Source organism: Amblyraja radiata, chromosome 4 (assembly GCF_010909765.2).
Source record: "Amblyraja radiata isolate CabotCenter1 chromosome 4, sAmbRad1.1.pri, whole genome shotgun sequence".
Taxonomy (NCBI): domain Eukaryota; kingdom Metazoa; phylum Chordata; class Chondrichthyes; order Rajiformes; family Rajidae; genus Amblyraja; species Amblyraja radiata.
This window is the reverse complement of record NC_045959.1, coordinates 29,214,186-29,237,190: the sequence shown is the minus strand read 5'-3', so window position 1 is coordinate 29,237,190 and position 23,005 is coordinate 29,214,186. Positions and strand designations below refer to the sequence as shown.

The 23,005-nt window shown below is 47.4% G+C and overlaps 1 gene segment (V, D, J or C); it reads right to left on the bottom strand.

Annotated features, from left to right (window-relative positions):
• Positions 1-8,081: 8,081 nt before the first annotated feature.
• Positions 8,082-8,958, bottom strand: LOC116972550. The segment is given in 2 exon segments: positions 8,082-8,644; positions 8,725-8,958. Coding segments are annotated over 2 exon segments (612 nt in total).
• Between the last annotated feature and the right edge of the window lie 14,047 nt (positions 8,959-23,005).

Below are 23,005 nucleotides of genomic sequence, written 5' to 3'. Positions count from 1 at the left end.
ATGCTCCAACTGCACGACCGCCTTTCCAAGCAAGTTCTTCTATCTCCCGCTAGCATATTTCAGTGTTTAAAGCCTCTCCCGGTCGTCGGAGTTTCGATCCTCCCGACGAGAGGGCCTGAACATCGGACCGTCGGCAGCGGTGAATGCGGAGGGTTCAAAGGCCTCGACCACGGGTGAATAAAGGAAGAAGCTGATGAATTTTATTGCCTTCCTTCACAATGAGGAATGATGATTCCACTGTGGTGGATGTTTATGTTAAATTTCATATTATGTGTGTATTTTGTTCTTTTCGCTTAATATGGCTGTATGGTAACTCAAATTTCACTGTGCCTTAATCGGTTAAGTGACAATAAATGCGAATTTGAACTTCAACTACTTTATTGTCTGCGTGCCGACTGGATTAGATACGACGCATTAGATTTTGTGTCTGTGGAGCTCAGCGCCCTGCAGTGCGGGACGCGGGCTCGCCATACTACTGACTGTTAAAGTGTGTGGGATGTGTGGGGTGGTGCTCCCCCACATCTCCCCGCTGGTATGTTGAGAATCCGTAACCCCTGTTCTGCGTTCACGGCTGATCTTCTGCATCAGCGCCGTTTCTAGCATTATTCCCCACCTTTGATTCCATGAATGGTGGAGATTCCCCGCCAAATAAACCCTTCCATCGGCTCCATCACTTTAACAGCCCACGTGGATTCGCTTCACAATCCCCTGCAGACGAGCGAAACTGTTTTCAAGTGAAGGGTCATTAAAACAAATCTTCTCACAGTGTGATGTGAATCTCTGGAATTCTCCACCCATGTGGATTACTGGAAGGAGACATGTTTGACAGACCATGGACGAGCTGCGCCAATGGGGTCTGTTTCCGTGCTGCGTAGCTTTGTGAGTCTATGAAGTGGAGAATTAAAGACCGTGGAGATCCAACAAAGTGGTTGAGGCCTCCGGCAGATTAGCCGTGATCACATTGAATGGTGGGGCAGCCATGAAAAGGTTTACTCCTACGGCAACTGCAGTTCCTGCTCCTACTCCTACCGCTGTTCCCACTCATGCTCCTGCACCAACAGCTGCTCTTGCTCCAGTTCCAGTTCCCACACTTGCTCCTGCTCCTAAAACTGGTCATACTCCTACTCTGGGGTGGGAGATTGCAACCTTCGAAACCGTGTTTTGACTAATGCAATCAACCTAACGTTTTGTTAGGCTGTGGTTAGGGGGAGGGTAGTAGACGCAAATGCTCAATTTGGACACAAAAGGTTACAGACGCTGGAATCTGGAGCAATATCTAACTGCTTTTCAAACATTTCTTTCAAAATTGTGTCTACCTCTAAATGGGCGGAGAATTCCGGAGACTCACTTCCCTCTGCAACTATTAATAGCTGGAGGAACTGTGTGGAGCAGCTAGGGCGGGGGAGGGAGGGGGCAACTGTTCGTGTGGCGAACCTACAGCAGGACTGAGAGAGACGGTATAAGAGGAAGGGGAAAGGCGAGATACGGACTAGTGGATAATAGGTAGCCTAAAGTTGGGAGAACCTTTGACGGGAAGATGAAGCCATATGGGGAGGGGTTAAATTGGGAGACAGACGTGCGTGGATACAGGCAATGAGAAAGAGGATGGATGGAGCCAAATGGAGGGAGAGGAGGGTGAAGCTGAAGACAGAGGCCAGATGGTGACAAGCGACCACACAAAGACTACCAATTGTAAACAGATAAGTAAAGCAGGTGATAATGGGGTGAGGTGAAAAGCAGATGGAACTAGATGATGAGGGGACCCTGTGCGTGGGAGTATGTGAATGGAACCAGGAAAGGGGGAGGAGGAGCCTAAAGAAGTAATGAGGGGGCTGAGGGGGTGTATGGGAAAGGCTAAGATAGTCACAAAATGCTAGAGTAACTCAGCCGGCCAGGCAGCATCTCAGGAGAAAAGGAATAGGTGACCTTTTGGGTCAGTTCAGTTTAATTTTTTTTTTGTCACGCGTACTGAGATGCAGTGAAAAGCTTTTGTTGCGTGCTATTCTGTCAGCGGAAAGTTAATGCATGATTACAATGGAGCCATTTACAGTGTGTAGGTACATGATAAGGGAATAACGTTTAGTGCAAGGTAAAGCCAGAACAATCCGATCAAGGATAGTTTGAGGGTCACCAGTGAAATAGATAGTAGTTCAGCACAGCTTCAGTCTGAAGAAGGGTCTCGACCCAAAATCATCACCTATTTCTTTATCCAGAGATGCTGCCTGACCCGCTGAATTACTGCAGTATTTTATGATTGTCTTAGGTGTAAACCAGCATCTGCACTTCATTGTTTTCAAGAAGGAACTGCAGATGCTGGAAGATCGAAGGTACACAAAAATGCTGGAGAAACTCAGCGGGTGCAGCAGCATCTATGGAGCGAAGGAAATAGGCGACGTTTTGGGCCGAAACCCTTCTTCAGACGGCACTTCATCTGCACTTCATTCCTCTGCACTTGTTTTGAACCTGCATGTTCTGGTATTTTAAGTTGAATTCCTGCGAAAGCCCAATCGGAATCTTCTACATTGTGGGCCTACATAAATGTAATTTATTGTTTACATGGTCACTGGATCTGAAGCACTTGTTTCTCTTTTCCCAACTCCTGATGAAGGTTTTAACTCAAAGGGTTATCTGTTTCTCACTCCAGGGGTGCTGCCTGAACTGCTGAGTATTGCCAACATTTCCTAATTTTATTTCAGATTTTCAGAGTGTGCAGATATTTAACTTTTTCACTTGACTTCGATTTTGAAAAATCACTTATTTTCAAAAGTTGACTGCATTTCATTAACCTTCTCAGATAAAGTTGAACTAAAATAACCCAGGCCTAGGCCAAGATCCTTGGGTCAGGTATCCATCCGATTCCCTTTTTAAAGATTAAAAAAAACAGTGAATGCTAGAAATCTGAAGTCTAGAAATTGATTGAGAAAGCATTGACTACCATTTCCACCACCCACGTAGGCAGTGAATCTTAGAATATAACGATGCTCTGTGTAAATATATATGTTTGTCCCTGACATTCCTATTCTATCTTTTGCCTAAATAGTCAGAGATTGAAACAGCCTGGAAACAGGCCCTTCAGCCCAACTTTCCCCTGCCGACCAAGATGCCCCATCTACGCCAGTCCCACCTGCCCACGTTTGGCCAATATCCCTCTAAAGTTTTCCTGTCTGTGTACCTTTCCTATCCAACCTGACTTTTTACATTTTGTTGTAGTACTTGCCTTAACTATCGCCTCTGACAGCTCTTTCTGGATACCCACCATCATCTGTGTGGGAAACGTTGCCCCCAGATTCTTATTAAATCTTCCCCTCTCCCCTTAATCCTATGTCCCCCGGTTCTTGATTTCCCCTACTTTGGGTAAAATACTCTGTGCTTTCACCCTATCCAATCCCCTCAAGATCTTATACACGTTTAAAATAATAATTAAGTTTGCTGATGACACTGTGGTGGTGGGCCTGATCTCAGACAACGATGAGAAGGCCTACCGGGAGGAGGTGGCTGATCTAGCACTCTGGTGCCAGGATAACAGCCTCCTCTTGAACATCAAAAAAACGAAGGAGCTGATCATGGAGTTTAGGAGGGCACATCATCCGAGGACGTACACTCCATTGAGGATAAATGGGGATCCTGTGGATAGGGTGAACTGTTTTAAATATCTGGGAGTCCACATCTCCGAGGATATGACATGGGCATCACACGCCTCAGCACTCGTGAGTAAGGCAAGGCAGCGCCTTTACCACCTCAGGCAATTGAGGAAATTCAGAGTGTCTCCGAGGATCCTCCAGTGCTTCTACGCAGCGGCGGTGGAAAGCATCTTGTCCGGGAACATTACCCATCTGGTTTGGGAATTGCTCTGCCAAGGACAAGAAGGCTCTGCAGAGAGTAGTGCGTTCGGCCAAACGCACTATGGGAACTTCACTTGCCCCCCTGCAGGAACTATACATCAGGAGGTGCAACTCCAGAGCCAACAATATCATGAGAGACCCCTTCCACCCCTGCAACGGACTGTTCCAGCTGCTACGGTCAGGCAAACGCCTCCGTTGCCATGCGGTGAGAACAGAGAGGTTGAGAAGGAGTTTCTTCCCAGAGGCCATTCGGACTGTAAACGCCTATCTCACCAGGGACTAACTCTACTGAACGTTTTTCCTTCCATTATTTATTATGTAAAGGTATATGTGTGTTATGATTGTGTTTATAGTTTGTTTGGCTGTTTGTCTTTTTGCACAAAAGTCCGCGAGCATTGCCACTTTCATTTCACTGCACATCTCGTATGTGTATGTGACAAATAAACTTGACTTGACTTGAAGATCACCCCTCAGCCTCCTGTGCTCCAAGGATTAAAGTCCTGGTCTGCCCATCCTTTCCATATAGCTCATGCCCTCAGCTCATGCCCTCTGGTGGAACATCCTCGTAAATCTTTTCGTAAATATTAAATTTGTGCCCTGATTCTTGAGCCCTCCTTGATTAAATGAGTCATGACTGATTGAATTGAAAGACACAGCATGGAAACATTGGCTCACTGAATCCACACCAACCATCGATCACCGGGTTCAGACTAGTTCTCATTTTTGCACATGAAAAATAATCAAAGAAAAATGCAAATGTTGGAACTTGAAACCAAAACTGAAAATGCTAGAAACAGCCAATGGTTCAGCCCGCATCTGTGGAAAGGGAACAAAAAGTAATGTTTCAAGTCAGACACTTCTTCAGAACTAAGAAGTTGAGAGAACAAGTTAAACTGCAGTGAGACTGGGAAAGGGAGGGAAAGGACAAAGAGAATATCTCTGACAGAATTATAGAATAGTTATAGCACAGCATGAGGCTATTTGTCCCATCGTGTCTGTGCCAATTATCCATCAGAGGTGGTAGCTGGTTCCACCTCCTGGCCTCTCTGTATTTTTGCAAATTTTAACAGCAACATGTATTGATCCAATTCCCTCTCAAAGGCCACAGTGGAACCCGCCCCACCCCAAACACACACTGTCAGCGCCTTCTGGATTCCAACCACAGACTGGGTGATAAATCATTTCCCCACCAGAGGAGTAGCTGTGTGGACAAACTGTTGACAAATACGTGGTTCATAGATTAGTGATAGCAATTAGAGAAAGACCACAAACGGTGCAGCTGATAAAGCTGCAGCCTCAAGATGCCACAGACCCGGGTTCAACTCCTGCGTGGAGTTTGCAGTCTCCCAGTGACTGCATGGGTTTCCTCCGGGTGTTCCGGTTTCCTACCACGTCCTAATGATATGCGAGCTTGTTTAATAAACAAGTTCGGTATTCCGAAAAATGCAAGGAATCGTGGGATTTCTCAAAGTCATTAGAGAAAAAAAAATGCGAATGGGGCAGCCAGGTACCGGGAGAGCGGGGTGTACCAGTGAGAGAGAGGGGGCATATGCGAGTGGGAGACAGGGGGAGAGACTGGACCGGCGGAGAGATGGTGAGAGGTAGGGGAAAGAGAAAGGGGGTGAAAGATGTGCATGTTTGTGTTTTGCTCACAGATGTGTTTAGTTTAACATTCCACGGGGAGTGCCGGGGTTTGCACGTCGGTTGCAGAGGCGGGCAATGTCCCCCAGTTCCTCCCTTCAGTCCGGGGTGGGGGGGATGTGTGAGGGGATGGGATTGTCCTAGTGCCGGGGAGTTCTTGCGGAGACGGGGCATCCAGGACCTGCAGTGAAGCTGCGATAGAGAGTTCCTCTCTCCCCATCTCTCTTCCCATCTCTCTTCCCATCCCTCTCTCTGCTGCCTTGCCTTTACCCGTGGACAGGCGTCGCTCTGTCAGAAGGAACTGCAGATGCTGGTTTACAGCGAAGGTAGACACAACGTATTGGAGTAACTCAGCGGGCCAGGCAGCATCTTTGGAGAAAAGGATGCTGTTCGGGTCGAGACCCTTCTCCAGAGATGTTGCCTGACCCGCTGAGTTACTGCAGCATTTTGTGCGAATCCCTGTTGATGACTGGTGCTCGGTTTTCGCCAGCATCGAGGGGGTCAACCGACAGCCACCGGATAAGGCGAGAGATGCAGCAGATGGTACCCGGCCCATCAGGGAACGGTTTCCTCGGGAGTTGGAGCAGAGTTGATCTGGAGATAGCCCTGACTGTAAGCCTGGGGCCGCCACTTCTCCAGGCCAGTGTCCCATCACCCCGGACATCTCTGGCCCCTCCCCATGACAGGGATGGGACACTCGGGAGGGGACAGGGACAATAGTGAGATCACCCGTTCGCACTTGTTCTACATTATCTAATTCCAGTAGCAATTCAACAGCTCTTGCAGTGCGGGAGACCCGGGTTCGATCCTGACTACGGATGAAACGCAGGTCTGTTAACACGCAGCAGCTCAGCTGCTGAAAATGTTTATCGCGACTGACCTATGACCTGGGCATGCGCAGTCGAAATACTGAACTCGCTTATTGGCCTCTGCAATACCCCTAGTGTGTAGGAAGTGGATGAGTGTGTGGAATAACACATACTTGTGTGATTGGGTGATCGGTCAGCGAGGACTTGGCGAGCCAAAGGTACTGTTTCCAAGCTGTATCTTTCAATCAATCAAAAAAAGGAACATAAATCCTGTGGTAGACAAACATGCTGGAGAAACTCAGCGGGTGAGGCAGCATCTATGGAGCGAAGGAAATAGGCAACGTTTTGGGTCGAAACCCTTCTTCAGACTGATGTGAGGGTGGGGTGGCGGGAAGAAGAAAGGAAGAGGAGGAGCCAGTGGGCTGAGGGAGAGTTGAGAAAGGGAGAAAGTAGGGACCGGGGTTTGTTCCTGTCTGTATGGAGTTTGCACATTCGCACTGTGGCCGCATAGGTTTTCTCCAGTTGCTCCGTTTTCCTCTCATATTCCAAAGGCGTGCAGATTTATAGAGTAATTGGCTTCTATAAGGGGGTTGCGCGTAAGGTCATCGGGTCAAAGGGCGTGGTGCAAGAAGCAGCTCAATCCACGTGGAGGACATGGCGGCCTCAGCATACACTGTTAACGCACGAAACGCGTTCTTTCTTTCCTGTTAAAAACCGCCAAAATGATATTTTTTGCGCTGTAAATAATTGGCGGTGCTGTCATTGAAAGCGGGAAGGTATCATGTTTAAACTGGTGTTATCTCATGGTGTAGCGTCTTTTACAATCCGCGACTAATAGCCGCATTCATTGTCGTGTCCAGAGAGACAGCACCATCTCGATAAGCCTTCGCTAAATAAAGTGAACTCAAAGTCAGAGCACCAAGTCTGAACCCGAGCACCAAGGTGTAAGAGGCCGAAGGAGCGCATCCCTCGGGGCAGCCCCCACTCTCTTCCCCCACTCAGGGGCTGTGAGTCGGCAGCGCCCACACACGTGGAGCGGGGCCGGGTGAGGTGGGGCCGGGTGGGGCTGGATGGGGTGGGGTGGGGCTGGGTGAGGTGGGGCCGTGGCTCTGGCCAGTGTCAGCTGCAGGAAGGTTGGGGACGGTCTGCTCCCTTCGCCCACCCAGGGTCACTGCACCGACACCCCGACCTCTTCCTCCTCCCCCCCCCCCCCCCCGGGCCGCGGGGATAGACGGCCCGGGGTCCGCGAGTGTGCAACCAGTCCGGAAGCTGGGTCCCGCTGTGCTGGCAGCCATAGTAAATGCCTACCTGCAGTTCATCGCGTGTACGCCAGTTGGCGTTTCGTGGCAACAGTACGGGTCACGGGTCGTGATCCTCGACTGCGTGCAACCTCCCTATAATATTGTCCCTCCAGAGCTGCCTCGGCCGCGACGTGTGCCTTAGGCTCGTCGGCAGGAGACCAGGAACCTGCCCCCAAATTGTCGCAACTCCACCCATGGCTCGCGGTCAGGGGGAACTCGCGGTCGGCGGGAACTCGTCTGAACGCTCATCGGTCGGCGGAATTGGGACCTCGGCCAAGAGCTTGTCGGGGAACCCGCTCGAGGGCTCGGCAGACAAAGTTAACGAGAGGGACCAGGAGTAGTCGGACTCAAGGCGTCAAGATCGATGGAAGGGTGAACCGGGAAGTTGCCTCCAGCGCCTAGAGAGTACAGACCGGCTGTAGTACCCCAGGACACCAAGGTGGCTTGGCATGAAGAGGGACCCTCAGTTTATCCAGCTTGTTCTTGTGTTATTTAGGCCTCTGTCCAGTTTCCAGGGTTAATATATGGCAGCGTCTCGGCGGCATGCGGTTCTCCCTCTCAAATCTCTGGAACCTGAATTGGTAATTGGATTGAACAATTGAGACGGGAATAATGGACAGCCGGCTTAACCTGACTCGAGCGACAGTAACAACACAGCAACATAGTGTGGCAAGCTGCAGCCTCGGCTCGGCGCTGAGTATTTGATCTGTGCTCCCGCGGCGTTGTGTCACTGTGCTCTTCCAATGAGCACAGTAGTAGACCCCCGCGTCGCTCTCGTCTATGTCTCTGATGTCCAACAGGCTCGCCTTCTCCTTCGACAAATTCTCAGCGAAGTATTTGTCGCCGAAGCCCGTGTCCCTAACTGGCTCGGATTTCACGCTGATGTACAGGATGCGCTGCATGCCTCCGCTCACGGCGTTTCGGTACCAATGCACCTCCAGTTTGTCGAAATCATTCGCGGTGTTAATGACGCAGCGAAAGCGTGCCGTCTTCCCTTTCGATCTGGTGTTGGATGCTTTTAGCTGGAGTAGAGACTGGGAATGGCAGCAGCCTGTTGAAGGAATACCGCAGTTACTACCGACCTTTTGGGATAACATGAACCTTAAAATGAGCCAAACCTGAACTACCTACAGAAGGAGAAGGCCAGGAGCAGCAAGGGCGCTGCGATCTCCGCACGCATGGCTCTGCTTTACCGCTCCAGCTGAGTGGATTCGCTGGTTCGTGGAAATGAAGCGGATAACGTCTCGGCACTCCTGCTGTCGCCTGATGTGTCGGCTTTAAACGGACTGCGAGAGACGTTGAAATATTTCCTCCCTGACGTGGTTAGCACTGTTGACTAACAACGAACAGCGGCCGCGGACTCCGTGTGTGATCTCAATGCTGCTGAAATGGAGGTGAACCGTTTCCAATTGGAGCGCATGGTCCCGGAAGAAGAGGTGCGTCAAATGCTTGGTTAGTGATTAATCTGTGCAAGAACTTCATTGGTTCTTCCAGTAAAGCCAGGCAGGGACTCCTAATGCACCTTCTTGCGAATTACTCAACGCCAAAGATTCATGCAAACAATGACCATGGGCGATTGGAATAGTTTCACAACAGAGATATTAGCTTGTGCAGCAGCATCTATGGAGCGAAGGATTAGGCAAAGTTTCGGGCCGAAACCCAAGGGTTTCGGCCCGAAACGTTGCCTAATCCTTCGCTCCATAGATGCTGCTGCACCCGCTGAGTTTCTCCAGCATTTTTGAGTACCTTCGATTTTCCAGCATCTGCAGTTCCTTCTTAAACACTGAGATATTAGCTTTCTCACCGACGGTGGATGAGCCTCAGCCGTGTGTATCGTGGCACGGGAATTCCATTCCCATCACCTGCCCTCTTAAATCTCCCACCACTTGAGCCACTCCCGCCTTTAAAACCATGACTTTGGTCAGCTGTTTGACTGTATTTTGAGATCAACCGTGAGCCGCCTGGGGCGTTTCGCCTTGCTAAAATGGGCATTTATTTTTCAGCATATATAAACATAGAAACATAGAAAATAGGTGCAGGAGTAGGCCATTCGGCCCTTCGAGCTTGCACCGCCATTCAATATGATCATGGCTGATCATCCAACTCAGTATCCTGTACCTGCCCTTTCTCCATACCCCCTGATCCCTTTAGCCACAAGGGCCACATCTAACTCCCTCTTAAATATAGCCAATGAACTGGCCTTAACTACATTCTGTGGCAGATAATTCCAGAGATTCACCACTCTCTGTGTAAAAAATGTTTTTCTCATCTCAGTCCTAAAAGATTTCCCCTTTATCCTTAAACTGTGACCCCTTGTTCTGGACTTCCCCAACATCGGAAACAATCTTCCTGCATCTAGCCTGTCCAACCCCTTAAGAATTTTGTAAGTTTCTATAAGATCTTCTAAATTCTAGCGAGTACAAGCCGAGTCTATCCAGTCTTTCTTCGTATGAAAGTCCTGACATCCCAGGAATCAGCCTGGTGAACCTTCTCTGTACTCCCTCTATGGCAAGAATGTCCTTCCTCAGATTAGGAAACTAAAACTGTACGCAATACTCCAGGTGTGGTCTCACCAAGACCCTGTACAACTGTAGTAGAACCTCCCTGCTCTTATACTCAAATCCTTTTGCTATGAATGCTAACATACAATTCGCTTTCTTCACTGCCTGCTGCACCTGCATGCCTACTTTCATTGAGTGGTGTACCATGACATCCAGGTCTCGTTGCATCTCCCCTTTTCCTAATCGGCCACCATTCAGATAAAATAAGTGTATTGAGAGCACAGATATCAGCATTTAAAAAAAAAGTGGATTATCGTATTTTAGTTTTGGCTAAAGACCTCTAGGTTATAACGAGCAGCACCAGTTCTGTATCATTGCAGAGAGCGTCATACCCTTTGGGGTTGCCATACTTTGCTATGATCTTCTATAGGTCCCCACAACACAAAGTGTTGAAAACCATTCAAAAAGGTGGTGAGCAAACTACAGTTTGTTCTCGCCACTTCACTTGGAATTCTCTTGCTATAAAGATCATGTATATTGTTTAACACCATTTACAGAAACCACGCTGATTTTCTAGAATAGGCTTCCCTCAAGGAGACTGATCAGTCTGTTAAGCAGGACGCTTGCAAGAATTTTACCAGCTGTCAAGAGTAAAGAAATCCAAACAATTAATCCAGATTAATCCATTGATATAAATTGACATAGAAACATAGAAAATAGGTGCAGGAGGAGGCCATTCGGCCCTTCGAGCCAGCACCGCCATTCATTGTGATCATGGCTGATCGTCCCCTATCAATAACCCGTGCCTGCCTTCTCCCCATATCCCTTGACTCCACTAGCCCCTAGAGCTCTATCTAACTCTCTCTTAAATCCATCCAGTGACTTGGCCTCCACTGCCCTCTGTGGCAGAGAATTCCATAAATTCACAACTCTCTGGGAGAAAAAGTTTTTTCTCACCTCAGTCTTAAATGACCTCCCTTTTATTCTAAGACTGTGGCCCCTGGTTCCGGACTCGCCCAATATTGGGAACATTTCTCCTGCATCTAGCTTGTCCAGTCCATTTATAATTTTATATGTTTCTATAAGATCCTCCCTCATCCTTCTAAACTCCAGTGAATACAAGCCTAGTCTTTTAAAACTTTCCTCATATGACAGTCCCGCCATCCCATGGATCAATCTCGTGAACCTTCGCTGCACTGCCTCAATCACAAGGATGTCCTTCCTCAAATTAGGAGACCAAAACTGTACACAATACTCCAGATGTGGTCTTACCAGAGACCTATACAACTGCAGAAGAACCTCTTTACTCCTATACTGAAATCCTCTTGTTATGAAGGCCAACGTTAGCTTTCATTAGCTTTCTTCACTGCCTGCTGTACCTGCACGCCATTGTAAATTTGACACCATTAACCAGCTCATATTTGCGTTCATCTTATTTTCCACGGTATCTGCTGGATGTTAATAAACAGCCTGAAATAGGGTATTCTGCAAACCCCAATTTCCATTTTCCTTGGTGAAAACCTTACTGCAGCATCATTCACAGTTCGGGGTTAAGTGCGCCAAAGAAAAGGTTTGAAGCATTAACTCCATTTATCTCCATAGATGCTGCCTAGCCTTTTGTATTCCAAACATATAGTCTGTTTTTTTGTGGGATCACAAGAAATATTTTTGCATCAGTGCACTCGGAAACTTTGGAGGAAGAACTGGAAACGGACGGGAATGACTGCCCTGTAAATAAAACATATTTCCTTCATTGACACAAAAGGCTGGAGTAACTCAGCGGGTCAGACAGGAGAAAAAGGAATAGGTGACGTTTCGGGTCGAGACCCTCCAGTGTCACAGGTTCACAATCCTGGAGCTATCTCCTTGGCAACATTTCGCAAAGAGACACAAACGATTACACATGCTGTCAGAAATGGAGAGCCAACATTTCAGGTTGAACCCCTTTCCCTAGACTGTGAAAGGGTCTCGTCGAGTGTCCATCTGCCTCCACCTAACCGCCAGGTTCCTCCAGCAGTCAGTATTTGAGCTGATGAAGGCACCAAGGTAAAACTGGTCTGTGGGCATCAAAGGGTCCAGAGGTTACAGTCCTATCTTGCACAAAGTAAAATGGTTGTGGTTGTCAGAAATCACTGATTGTACCCTGTGATCGCATGTGTTTTCTCTGGGTACTCGGTATTCCCATATTCCCACATTCCCACAAAGACGTGCAGGTTTGTAGGTTAATTGGCTTCTCTAAAAAGTGTCCCTAGTGTGTAAGATAGAAGTAGTATACGGGTCAGCGCGGACTCGGTGGACCATCGGGTCTGTTTCCACGATGTATGTCTAAAAACTGTTTATAAAAATGCAAATTTCCATTTGAGTCACAAATGCCTCAACAAATAAAGCAGCTCACGTCTGTATGCAACCGAGCGTTAGACAACATTCATCATGGGCTGGTAAGTGCCAGGTAATTGGCCATAAAAGGGCCAGGCAATGACCATCAGAGAATGGAGAAAATCCAACTCCCTACGCTTGATATTCAATTTCCTAACCTCTGCTAAGTCCGACTGTATCCATATGTAGTGGCCAGACACTTACATAGACAATATGGCCAGTGAGAAGCTTGGTATCCTACTAATCTCCCGATACCCCAAATATTTCCACCATAGACAAGCCACATGTATATCATGGAGTCATGTGCTGCATTCTGTATCTTCTACTGTGCTCTACCTATTGTATTCGAGTTTGGCTTAACTGTATTTATATATAGTATATATCTGAACATAGACACAAAATGCTGGAGCAACTCAGCGGGACAGGCAGCATCTCTGGATAAAAGGAATGGGTGACATTTTGGGTCGAGACTGAGAGTCGGGAGAGAGGAGAGAGATATGGAAGGGTAAGGTGTGAAAACGATATATGTGAACTGTTTGGGTAGCCTGAAACAAAGCTTTTCACTGGACTTCTGTACAGCTGACAGTAATAAACCTAAACCCAAACCTGAACCTAGAGTTGTACAACACAGAAATTGAACCCTAGACCCTCAAATGCCTTGGAATACCCTCTACCCTCAAGTTCATTCAAGTGAGTTTATTGTCATGTGTCCCTGATAGGGCAATTAAATTCTTGCTTTGCTTCAGCACAACAGAACATAATAGGCATTGACTACAAAACCGATCAGTGTGTCCGTATACCATTTTATATATATATATATATATATATATATATATATACACACACATGAATAATTAACTGATAAAGTGCAAAGACCAGATAATGGGTTATTAATGTTCAGAGTTTTGTCCGAGCCAGGTTTAATAGCCTGATGGTTGTGGGGAAGTAGCTATTCCTGAACCTGGTTGTTGCAGTCTTCAGGCTCCTGTACCTTCTACCTGAAGGTAGCAGGGAGATGAGTGTGTGGCCAGGATGGTGTGTGTCTTTGATGATACTGCCAGCCTTTTTGAGGCAGCAACTGCGATAAATCCCCTCGATGGAAGGAGGTCATTGCCGATGATGGACTGGGCAGTGTTTACTACTTTTTGTAGTCTTTTCCTCTCCAGGGCGCTCAAGTTGCCGAACCATGCCACGATGCAACCAGTCAGCATGCTCTCTACTGTGCACCTGTAGAAGTTAGAGAGAGTCCTCCTTGACAAACCGACTCTCCGCAATCTTCTCAGGAAGTAGAGGTGCTGATGTGCTTTCTTGATAATTGCATCAGTGTTCTCGGACCAGGAAAGATCTTCAGAGAAGTGCACACCCAGGAATTTGAAGCTCTTGACCCTTTCAACCATCGACCCATTTATATAAACGGGACTATGGGTCCCCCTCTTACTCCTTCCAAAGTCCACAATCAGTTCCTTGGTTTTGTTGGTGCTGAGGGCCAAGTTATTGTGCTGGCACCATATGGACAGTTGCTCGATCTCTCTTCTATACTCTGACTCATCCCCATCAGTGATACGTCCCACAACAGTGGTGTTGTCAGCGAACTTGATGATGGAGTTCGCACTATGACTGGCTACACAGTCATGAGTATAGAGTGAGTACAGCAGGGGGCTGAGCACGCAGCCTTGAGGTGCTCCCGTGCTGATTGTTATCGAGTTTGACACATTTCCACCAATACGAACAGACTGTGGTCTGTGAATGAGGAAGTCGAGGATCCAATTGCAGAGGGATGCGCAGAGACCCAGTTCTGTGAGTTTGGTAACCAGCTTGGAGGGGATGATAGTATTAAATGCCGAGCTGTAATCGATGTTTAACAGCCTGACATATGAGTTTTTGTTGTCCAAGTGGTCCAGAGCGGAGTGGAGGGCCAGCGAGATCGCACCCACCGTTGATCTGTTGTGGCGGTAAGCGAACTGCAGTGGGTCCAGGTTTTTGTCGAGGTAGAAGTTGTTTTGCGCCATGATCAACCTCTCAAAGCACTTCATCACCACAGGTGTTAGTGCCACAGGTCGATAGTCATTGAGGCACATCACAAATTCTCAAAAGCTTCACACACAGGCAGGACAATGCAGTCCACTGCACTGCCATTTGATCGAACATCCTAAATTTTCACTCCCTCCAAAGGCTCACAGTGGCTGCAAAAATATACAAATGAACTCTATCCATGCAGAGTCTTCAAATCCCGTGACCTCTGCCACTGGGAAAGAAAACTGGGGGTGCGGTGGGGGGCACAAGAGGAACACCAACATTGCAAGTTGTGCTCCCAGTTGCTTAACGTCCAGATTTGGAATATTGTATTTATAACCCATCGTTCATCATTGCACGGGTTAAATTCGGGAACAATCTAACCATAATGTGGGAACACCTTCATCAGTGGGACTGCAGCGGGTGCAAAAGGCGACTCGCCACCACCGTCTCAACGATGATGGTGGATGGATAATACCTGTTGGCCTCTTCAAAGACATCGGTTTTCAATCTATCAGTTTTCAATCGAACAGTTGTGACGCATTGGCTTTCATCAGTCAGAGTATTGTATGGCAATTGAGAGGTTATGGTGCAGTTGTATAAGACGTTGGTGAGGCCGCATTTACAGTGTTGTGTTCAGTTCTGGACACCATGTTATAGAAAGATGTTGTCAAGCTGGAAAGGGTACAGAGAATATTTACACAGATATTGGCAGGGCTAGAGGGTCTGAGCAATAGGGAGAGGTTGAGTAGGCTGGAACTCTATTCCTTGGAGCGCAGGAGGATGAGGGGAAATCCTATTGAGGTGTATAAAATCATGAGAGGAATAGATCCGGTAGATACGCAGTCTCTTGCCCAAAGTAGGCGACTGAGGACTTGAGGACATGGGTTAAAGATGAAGGTGAAGATTTAATAGGAATCTGAGGGGTAACTTTTTCCACACGATGGGTGATGGGTGTATGGAACAAGCTGCCTGAGGAGGTAGTTGAGGCAGGGACTACCCCAACTTTTAAGAAATCATTAGACAGGTACATGGATTAGACAGGTTTGGATGAATATGGACCAAATACGGGCTGCTGGGCCATGTTGGCCGATGTGGACAAGTTGGGATGAAGGGCCTGTTCCACACTGTATCACTGTGACTCTTTTACAATGAGCGCAGTGCAGGGCTGTCTGGAGCAAGCCTGAACAATCTGTCACTTGGGGGCTGGGGGGGGGGGGGGGGGGGGGGGGGGGGGAGGGGTGGGGGGAGGGCGAGGGGGGGGGTTATCTCTCACTGGAATTTAGGATGAGAGGGGATCTTATAGATACATATAAAATCCTTAAAGGATTGGACAGACTAGATACAGGAAAATATTCCTGTTGTTGGGGGAGTCCAGAACCAGGAGTCACAGTTTAGGAATAGGAATAGGAATACTTTATTATCACATGTGACTCAGCCCAGAGATTCTCTGCTTGCATACACAATGTATACAAATAACAGCCATTTAAGACTGAGATGAGGAAAAACTTCTTCACCCAGAGAGTTGTGAATCTGTGGAATTCTCTGCCACAGGCAGTGGAGGCCAATTCACTGGATGTTTTCAAGTGAGAGTTAGATTTAACTCTTAGGGCTAAAGGAATCAATGGATATTGGGGGGGAAACAGAGACGATTACTGATTTTAGATGATCAGCCATGATCATATTGAATGGTGGTGCTGGCTCGAAGGGCCGAATGGCCCACTCCTGCACCTATTTTTCTATGTTTCTATGATAAACCCATGATTGTGTAGCTGGCCGTTTCATCGCAGTACTGCCTGGGACAGGCCAGGGTCGTTCTGCAATACCAGCTCCAGCCACTAGATGGCAAGATATGTTTACTGATTGGAATTGGACTAAAACCACTTCGCTCCCCTCCCGAGTCGCTCATCTCTCACCTCCCTTTCTCATCTTCCCATTCCCATTCCCATTCCCCATTCCTCCCTCCCATCCCCCCTGCCGTCCTCCCACCCTACTCCCAATTTCTCCCCTTTCCCCCTCTTCCCCTCCCGTCTCCCCATCTCCCCCCACTATGCATCCCCATTCCCCTCACCATGTTCCTCACTTCCCTCTACATTCCCTTCTCCCGTCCCCCCATCTCCACATCACCGTCCATTTCCCATCTCCCCATCTCTCTCGCTCACCATTTGCTCTTCATCTTCCCCCAGCCTACCCCCATCTCCCTGTCCTATCCCCCATTTCCCAATTTCACCTCACCATATTCACCTTCTTTGACCCTGCTCCCCATCTCCTCTCCCATCTCTCCCACCGTCGCTATCATCACACTCCTCATATCCCACTCTGCCAAGTCACCCACCTTCCCCTCACGGGCCTTTCTCCCAGCTACTCCCGACGTCCTGTTCCAACATCTGACTCAATGGCCAGAGAGCTGGTGGCAATGTTCCTCCATCATCGTTCATTTCGTACCATCCCTCGTTCTCCCCGTTATCCGTGTGTGGAAATCCGCAACGCGTGAATCTACTCAGAATGACTCCATAGGATTCCGCCGTGTGCCCGGATTCATCCACATCCCAAAACATGTTACCTCGTGGGTTGACTGGCCGCTGTAAATTGCCCCTGGTGTAGACGGGTAGTGTACCAAGTGGGAAGCTGCTCACCACTATATCCCTCCCTCAATGGTGGGAATATGAGATTGTTCCCAGAACCGTACGGACTCGATGGGCTGAACTGTCATAAATAAACATGACAATAATATGAATAGCGTACAGGCAAGGGAATGCACCCCCTCCCACCAACCCCTTAGCTCAGCTTTGGTTTATTTTGTTTTTACGTTGATTTTTTTCAATGAAGGAGGAAAATAGTTGTCCGCAGCCTCGCCAGTCGGCACGTAATTTTATTTAAGGCTCGTTCCCCAGAAACATAACGGGCCGTTGTCATTACTGGAGTCCCTGACGCTTTGCGGGGCTGCCTTAGGTCTTGAACACACCGCAGAGTTCTCTAAAAATAACCCAAACACTGTGGAATTGTGGCACCAACTGCTCCACTGAAGGGAGTTCTGGTTTTATTGAAACAAAGATAGTAGCGTTCAGTGTGAAGTGAGGCTTTTGACACGGGACAAACATGGGGTAAGAGAAAACAAATAACAACTCTGACAGTCTATTTTGTCCTTCGATTTGTATCTCCGCATGTCAAGGGCGTTTTGTTTGATAATCCTGCCCATTAGTCAGTGGTGAATTTATTTGTACAATCTCCGGTTTAATTTAGCTAATATTTGATGCATGTTCCCGGATGGAGGTTATTTATTTATTTATTGCCCAGTAAGTTTAAGAACCGAGCATATTTATGGATGTTATTCTTATCCGCAGGCGCATTTGCTGCATCCCACTCCCAGCTACCGATATCTCACACTTCCTCTCGTCCAGATTCGCGGACAGACTGGAGTGAACTGACGTTGCTTGAATGGACGAGACGGGCCGAAGGGACTGTTTCCTTGCTGTGCGGAGATGCGAGCATGCCCGCGCTGCATCTCGTAAAAACTTCCACCCGAGCCTCTGGCCGGGCTATGTTAATAAGATTTCAATCAAGAGAACTGGAAGGCAGTATTTCACTCCTCCCCTCCCTCTGTTGCTTCCATCTGCCGCCACCTCTCACTCAGTTCCATTCTTCACCTTCCTTTCCTATCAATTCCAGAATCAGCTGAAATTAGCTTTTAACTTATCACCTCCTAGTCTCTGTTGCCATCTCCACTCTTCTCTCCACCTGTTACCTGCCAATCAACCTCCTCACCTGTATCCATCTATCGCTTGCTAGTCCTTGCCCCAGCCCTCTCCCCACCTGTTTATACTGGCTACTTAGAAACATAGAAAATAGGTGCAGGAGTAGGCCATTCGGCCCTTCGAGCCTGCACCGCCATTCAATATGATCATGGCTAATCATCCAACTCAGTATCCTGTACCTGCCTTCTCTCCATACCCCCTGATCCCATTAGCCACAAGGGCCACTTCTAACTCCCTCTTAAATATAGCCAATGAACTGGCCTCAACTACCTTCTGTGGCAGAGAATTCCACAGATTCACCACTCTCTGTGTGAAAAATGTTTTTCTCATCTCGGTCCTAAAAGATTTCCCCCTTATCCTTAAATGTGACCCCTTGTTCTGGACTTCCCCAACATCAGGAACAATCTTCCTGCATCTAGCCTGTCCAACCCCTTAAGAATTTGTAAGTTTCTATAAGATCCCCCCTCAATCTTCTAAATTCTAGCGAGTACAAGCCGAGTCTATCCAGTCTTTCTTCATATGAAAGTCCTGACATCCCAGGAATCAGTCTGGTGAACCTTCTCTGTACTCCCTCTATGGCAAGAATGTCTTTCCTCAGATTAGGAGACCAAAACTGTACTCAATACTCCAGGTGTGGTCTCACCAAGGCCCTGTACAACTGCAGTAGAACCTCCCTGCTCCTATACTCAAATCCTTTTGCTATGAATGCTAACATACCATTCGCTTTCTTCACTGCCTGCTGCACCTGCATGCCTACTTTCAATGACTGGTGTAGCATGATACCCAGGTCTCGTTGCATTTCCCCTTTTCCTAATCGGCCACCATTCAGATAATAGTCTACTTTCCTGTTCTTGCCTCAAAATTGGATAACATAGAAAAATAGAAACATAGAAAATAGGTGCAGGAGTAGGCCATTCGGCCCTTCGAGTCTGCACCGCCATTCAATATGATCATGGCTGATCATCCAATCAGTATCCTCTACCTGCCTTCTCTCCATACCCCCTGATACCTTTAGCCACAAGGGCCACATCTAACTCCCTCTTAAATATAGCCAATGAACTGGCCTCAACTACCTTCTGTGGCAGAGAATTCCAGAGATTCACCACTCTCTGTGTGAAAAATGTTTTTCTCATCTCAGTCCTAAAAGATTTCCCCCTTATCCTTAAACTGTGACCCCTTGTTCTGGACTTCCCCAACAATCTTCCTGCATCTAGCTTGTCCAACCCCTTAAGAATTTTGTAAGTTTCTATAAGATCCCCCCTCAATCTTCTAAATTCTAGCAAGTACAAGCCGAGTTTATCCAGTCTTTCTTCATATGAAAGTCCTGACATCCCAGGAATCAGTCTGGTGAACCTTCTATGTACTCCATCTATGGCAAGAATGTCTTTCCTCAGATTAGGAGACCAAAACTGTACGCAATACTCCAGGTGTGGTCTCACCAAGACCCTGTACAACTGCAGTAGAACCTCCCTGCTCCTGTACTCAAATCCTTTTGCTATGAATGCTAACATACCATTCGCTTTCTTCACTGCCTGCTGCACCTGCATGCCTACTTCCAATGACTGGTGTACCATGACACCCAGGTCTCATTGCATCTCCCCTTTTCCTAATCGGTCACCATTCAGATAATAGTCTACTTTCCTGTTTTTGCCACCAAAGTGGATAACCTCACATTTATCCACATTATACTGCATCTGCCATGCATTTGCCCACACCCAGCCTATCCAAGTCACCCTGCAGCCTCCTAGCATCCTCCTCACAGCTAACACTGCCCCCCAGCTTAGTGTCATCCGCAAACTTGGAGATGTTGCATTCAATTCCCTCGTCCAAATCATTAATATATATTGTAAATAGCTGGAGTCCCAGCACCGAGCCTTGCGGTGCCCCACTAGTCACTGCCTGACATTCTGAAAATGACCCATTTACTCCTACTCTTTGCTTCCTGTCTGCCAGCCAGTTCTCTATCCACATCAATACTGAACCCCCAATACTGTGTGCTTTAAGTTTGTATACTAATCTCTTATGTGAGATCTAGCATTTTCCCCACTACCGATGTTAGACTAACTGGTCTGTAATTCCCCGTTTTCTCTCTCCCTCACTTTTTAAAAATTGGGGTTACATTAGCTACCCTCCAATCCTCAGGAATACTCCAGAATCTAAAGTTTTGAAAAATTATCACTAATGCATCCACTATTTCTGGGGCTACTTCCTTAAGTACTCTGGGATGCAGCCTATCTGGCCCTGGGGATTTATCGGCCTTTAATCAATTCAATTTACCTAACTCCACTTCCCGACTAACCTGGGTTTCACTCAGTTCCTCCATCTCATTTGACCCCCGGTCCCCTGCTATTTCCGGCAGATTATTGATGTCTTCCTTAGTGAAGACAGAACCAAAGTAGTTATTCAATTGGTCTGCCGTGTCCTTGTTCCCCATGATCAATTCACCTGTTTCTGACTGCAAGGGACCTACATTTGTTTTAACTAATCATTTTCTCTTCGCATATCTATAAAAACTTTTGCAGCCAGTTTTCTTTCATAATCTATTTTCCCTTTCCTAATTAAGCCCTTTGTCCTCCTCTGCTGGACTGAATTTCTCTCAGTCCTCGGGTAGGCTGCTTTTTCTGGCTAATTTGTACGCTTCATCTTTTGTTTTGATACTATCCCTGATTTCCCTTGTTATCCACGGATGCACTACCTTCCCTGATGTATTCTTTTGCCAAACTGGGATGAATAATTGTTGTAGTTCATCCATGCAGTCTTTAAATGCCTGCCATTGCATATCCACCGTCAATCCTTTAAGAATCAATTGCCAGTCTATCTTGGCCAATTCACGTCTCATACCCTCAAAGTTACCTTTCTTTAAGCTCAGAACCCTTGTTTCTGAATTGACTATGTCACTCTCCATCCTAATGAAGAACTCAACCATATTATGGTCACTCTTGCCCAAGGGGCCACGCACAACAAGACTGCTAACTAACCCTTCATCATTACTCAATACCCAGTCTAGAATAGCCTGCTTTCTCGTTGGTTCCTCTACATGTTTGTTTAGAAAACTCTACTTTTTAAGTTTAGAGGAAGCATCTCAACCCGAAACTGTCCATTGTCCTGTGGAGGAAATGGACAGAACGACGTTTCGCCCCGGGGCCTTTCTTATTCTAGCATTGCTAACAGTCGCCTGCTCGAACCCTTTTTCCACCGAGAGTTTGATTCTGAAAGGCGACTTGTAGGATGCGTGACTTACCGTAATTTGGAGGACGGATCAGACCGTCGGACTCCACACCTGAGCTGATGTCTGAGGCGGTTTTACAGCCCGGAGCTGACGCTAGGGCGAGGCGGTCTGACTGAGCCTCGAGTAAATGATGCCGTGGATTGGTGCTGGGAGCGCGTCGCCGTGTTTAAAATGAACGCAATGCCTTTCTCAGTCCGGCTCTGGCGTGTTAAATAACTCCGGACCTTACCTCGGATATCAGTCGCTGTGATCCTCTCATGGTAAAACCCCATTAAAGCAGCTGTGAGCGTATCTCTGGACCAGGCGAGCACGTCTCCCCAACCGCAATGATCCCGTTGCACTCAATCCAGAATTTAATTAGAGGGAACCTTTTCCCTCAGCGGGAATGTCTGGATTGTTCCACAGAAATCCGAGCGACAGAAATGTCGCTCCTCCAAAACAGCAGGGCGACTTAATGCATTTATTATTCTCACATCTCACCTCCAACATTACTTTCTGGTTGGGCAGCATAGTTATAAACCCACCTTTTGCAAGAAAAGACACCGCTATAGTTTCTTTATTGACCGCCACTTCCACCTCGTTGTCGTTGTCTTATATCCACTTACAATATTGAATGAGGCTATTTGAACCATCGAGTTTATCCATACCTTCACTTACTTCCCTGTAATCTATTTTCTTTTGTATTCACTTACATTGGGGGCAATTTACTGCAGCCAGTTAATGAATCAACACAGCTCATGGGATGTGAAATTGAAGCACCTGAAGGAAACCCAAACTGCCAATGAAAGAGCATGAAAATTCCTCACGGACAGCACTGAAGGCTAGGATCAGATTTCCCTCTACAGGCAGCATGTACCTCTGAATCCAGAACTGCTACAGCAGTTCTCACAAGGAAAAATAAAACCGAAGGCTTCTTCGCAATGTCCGTCCATTTGGCTGGATTGGTAAGTGGCTAATGACAGTGTCCTCTCCCAGGCCCACACCCCATATCACAGGCCCAAGATCAGACCTATTGGGCCAGCCACTGCATTCAAAGATCTGAGGACAAATTCTCAGAAGAGGCTCTATTCTGAACTCTGCATGGGAAGAGATTATCAGGTGGATGGAAGAGTAGATACAAGGATGTGGTTAAAACCTCCATAAAGGAATGCAACTTCCCCACCGACATCTATGGATCTGTAGCAAATGACTGCTCAAGATGGGGAATGACCATTTGGGTTGCATTGGGAACCTCCAGGCCATGCACTGGGTCTACACAGAGATACTGTGTAAATTGCAACACCTCATAAACTGCCCACCCCACCTGCCCTGTCAGCCACCTCCGGCCTCATTAGCCACCTCAGAACCCACAAAATCAGAATGCGCCGAGTGGACCACAACCCTAGGGGACTGCCTGAGGAGAATGTGAAGAGGTGATCATTGGCATTTATTTATTGGGTTCATGGTTCAAATCGTAATTTATGGAAACTTCATATTTAGTCCTGGGGCACTGTAAAACATGGTTCTAATCAGTCATTTATATTTTGCATCCAATTTCA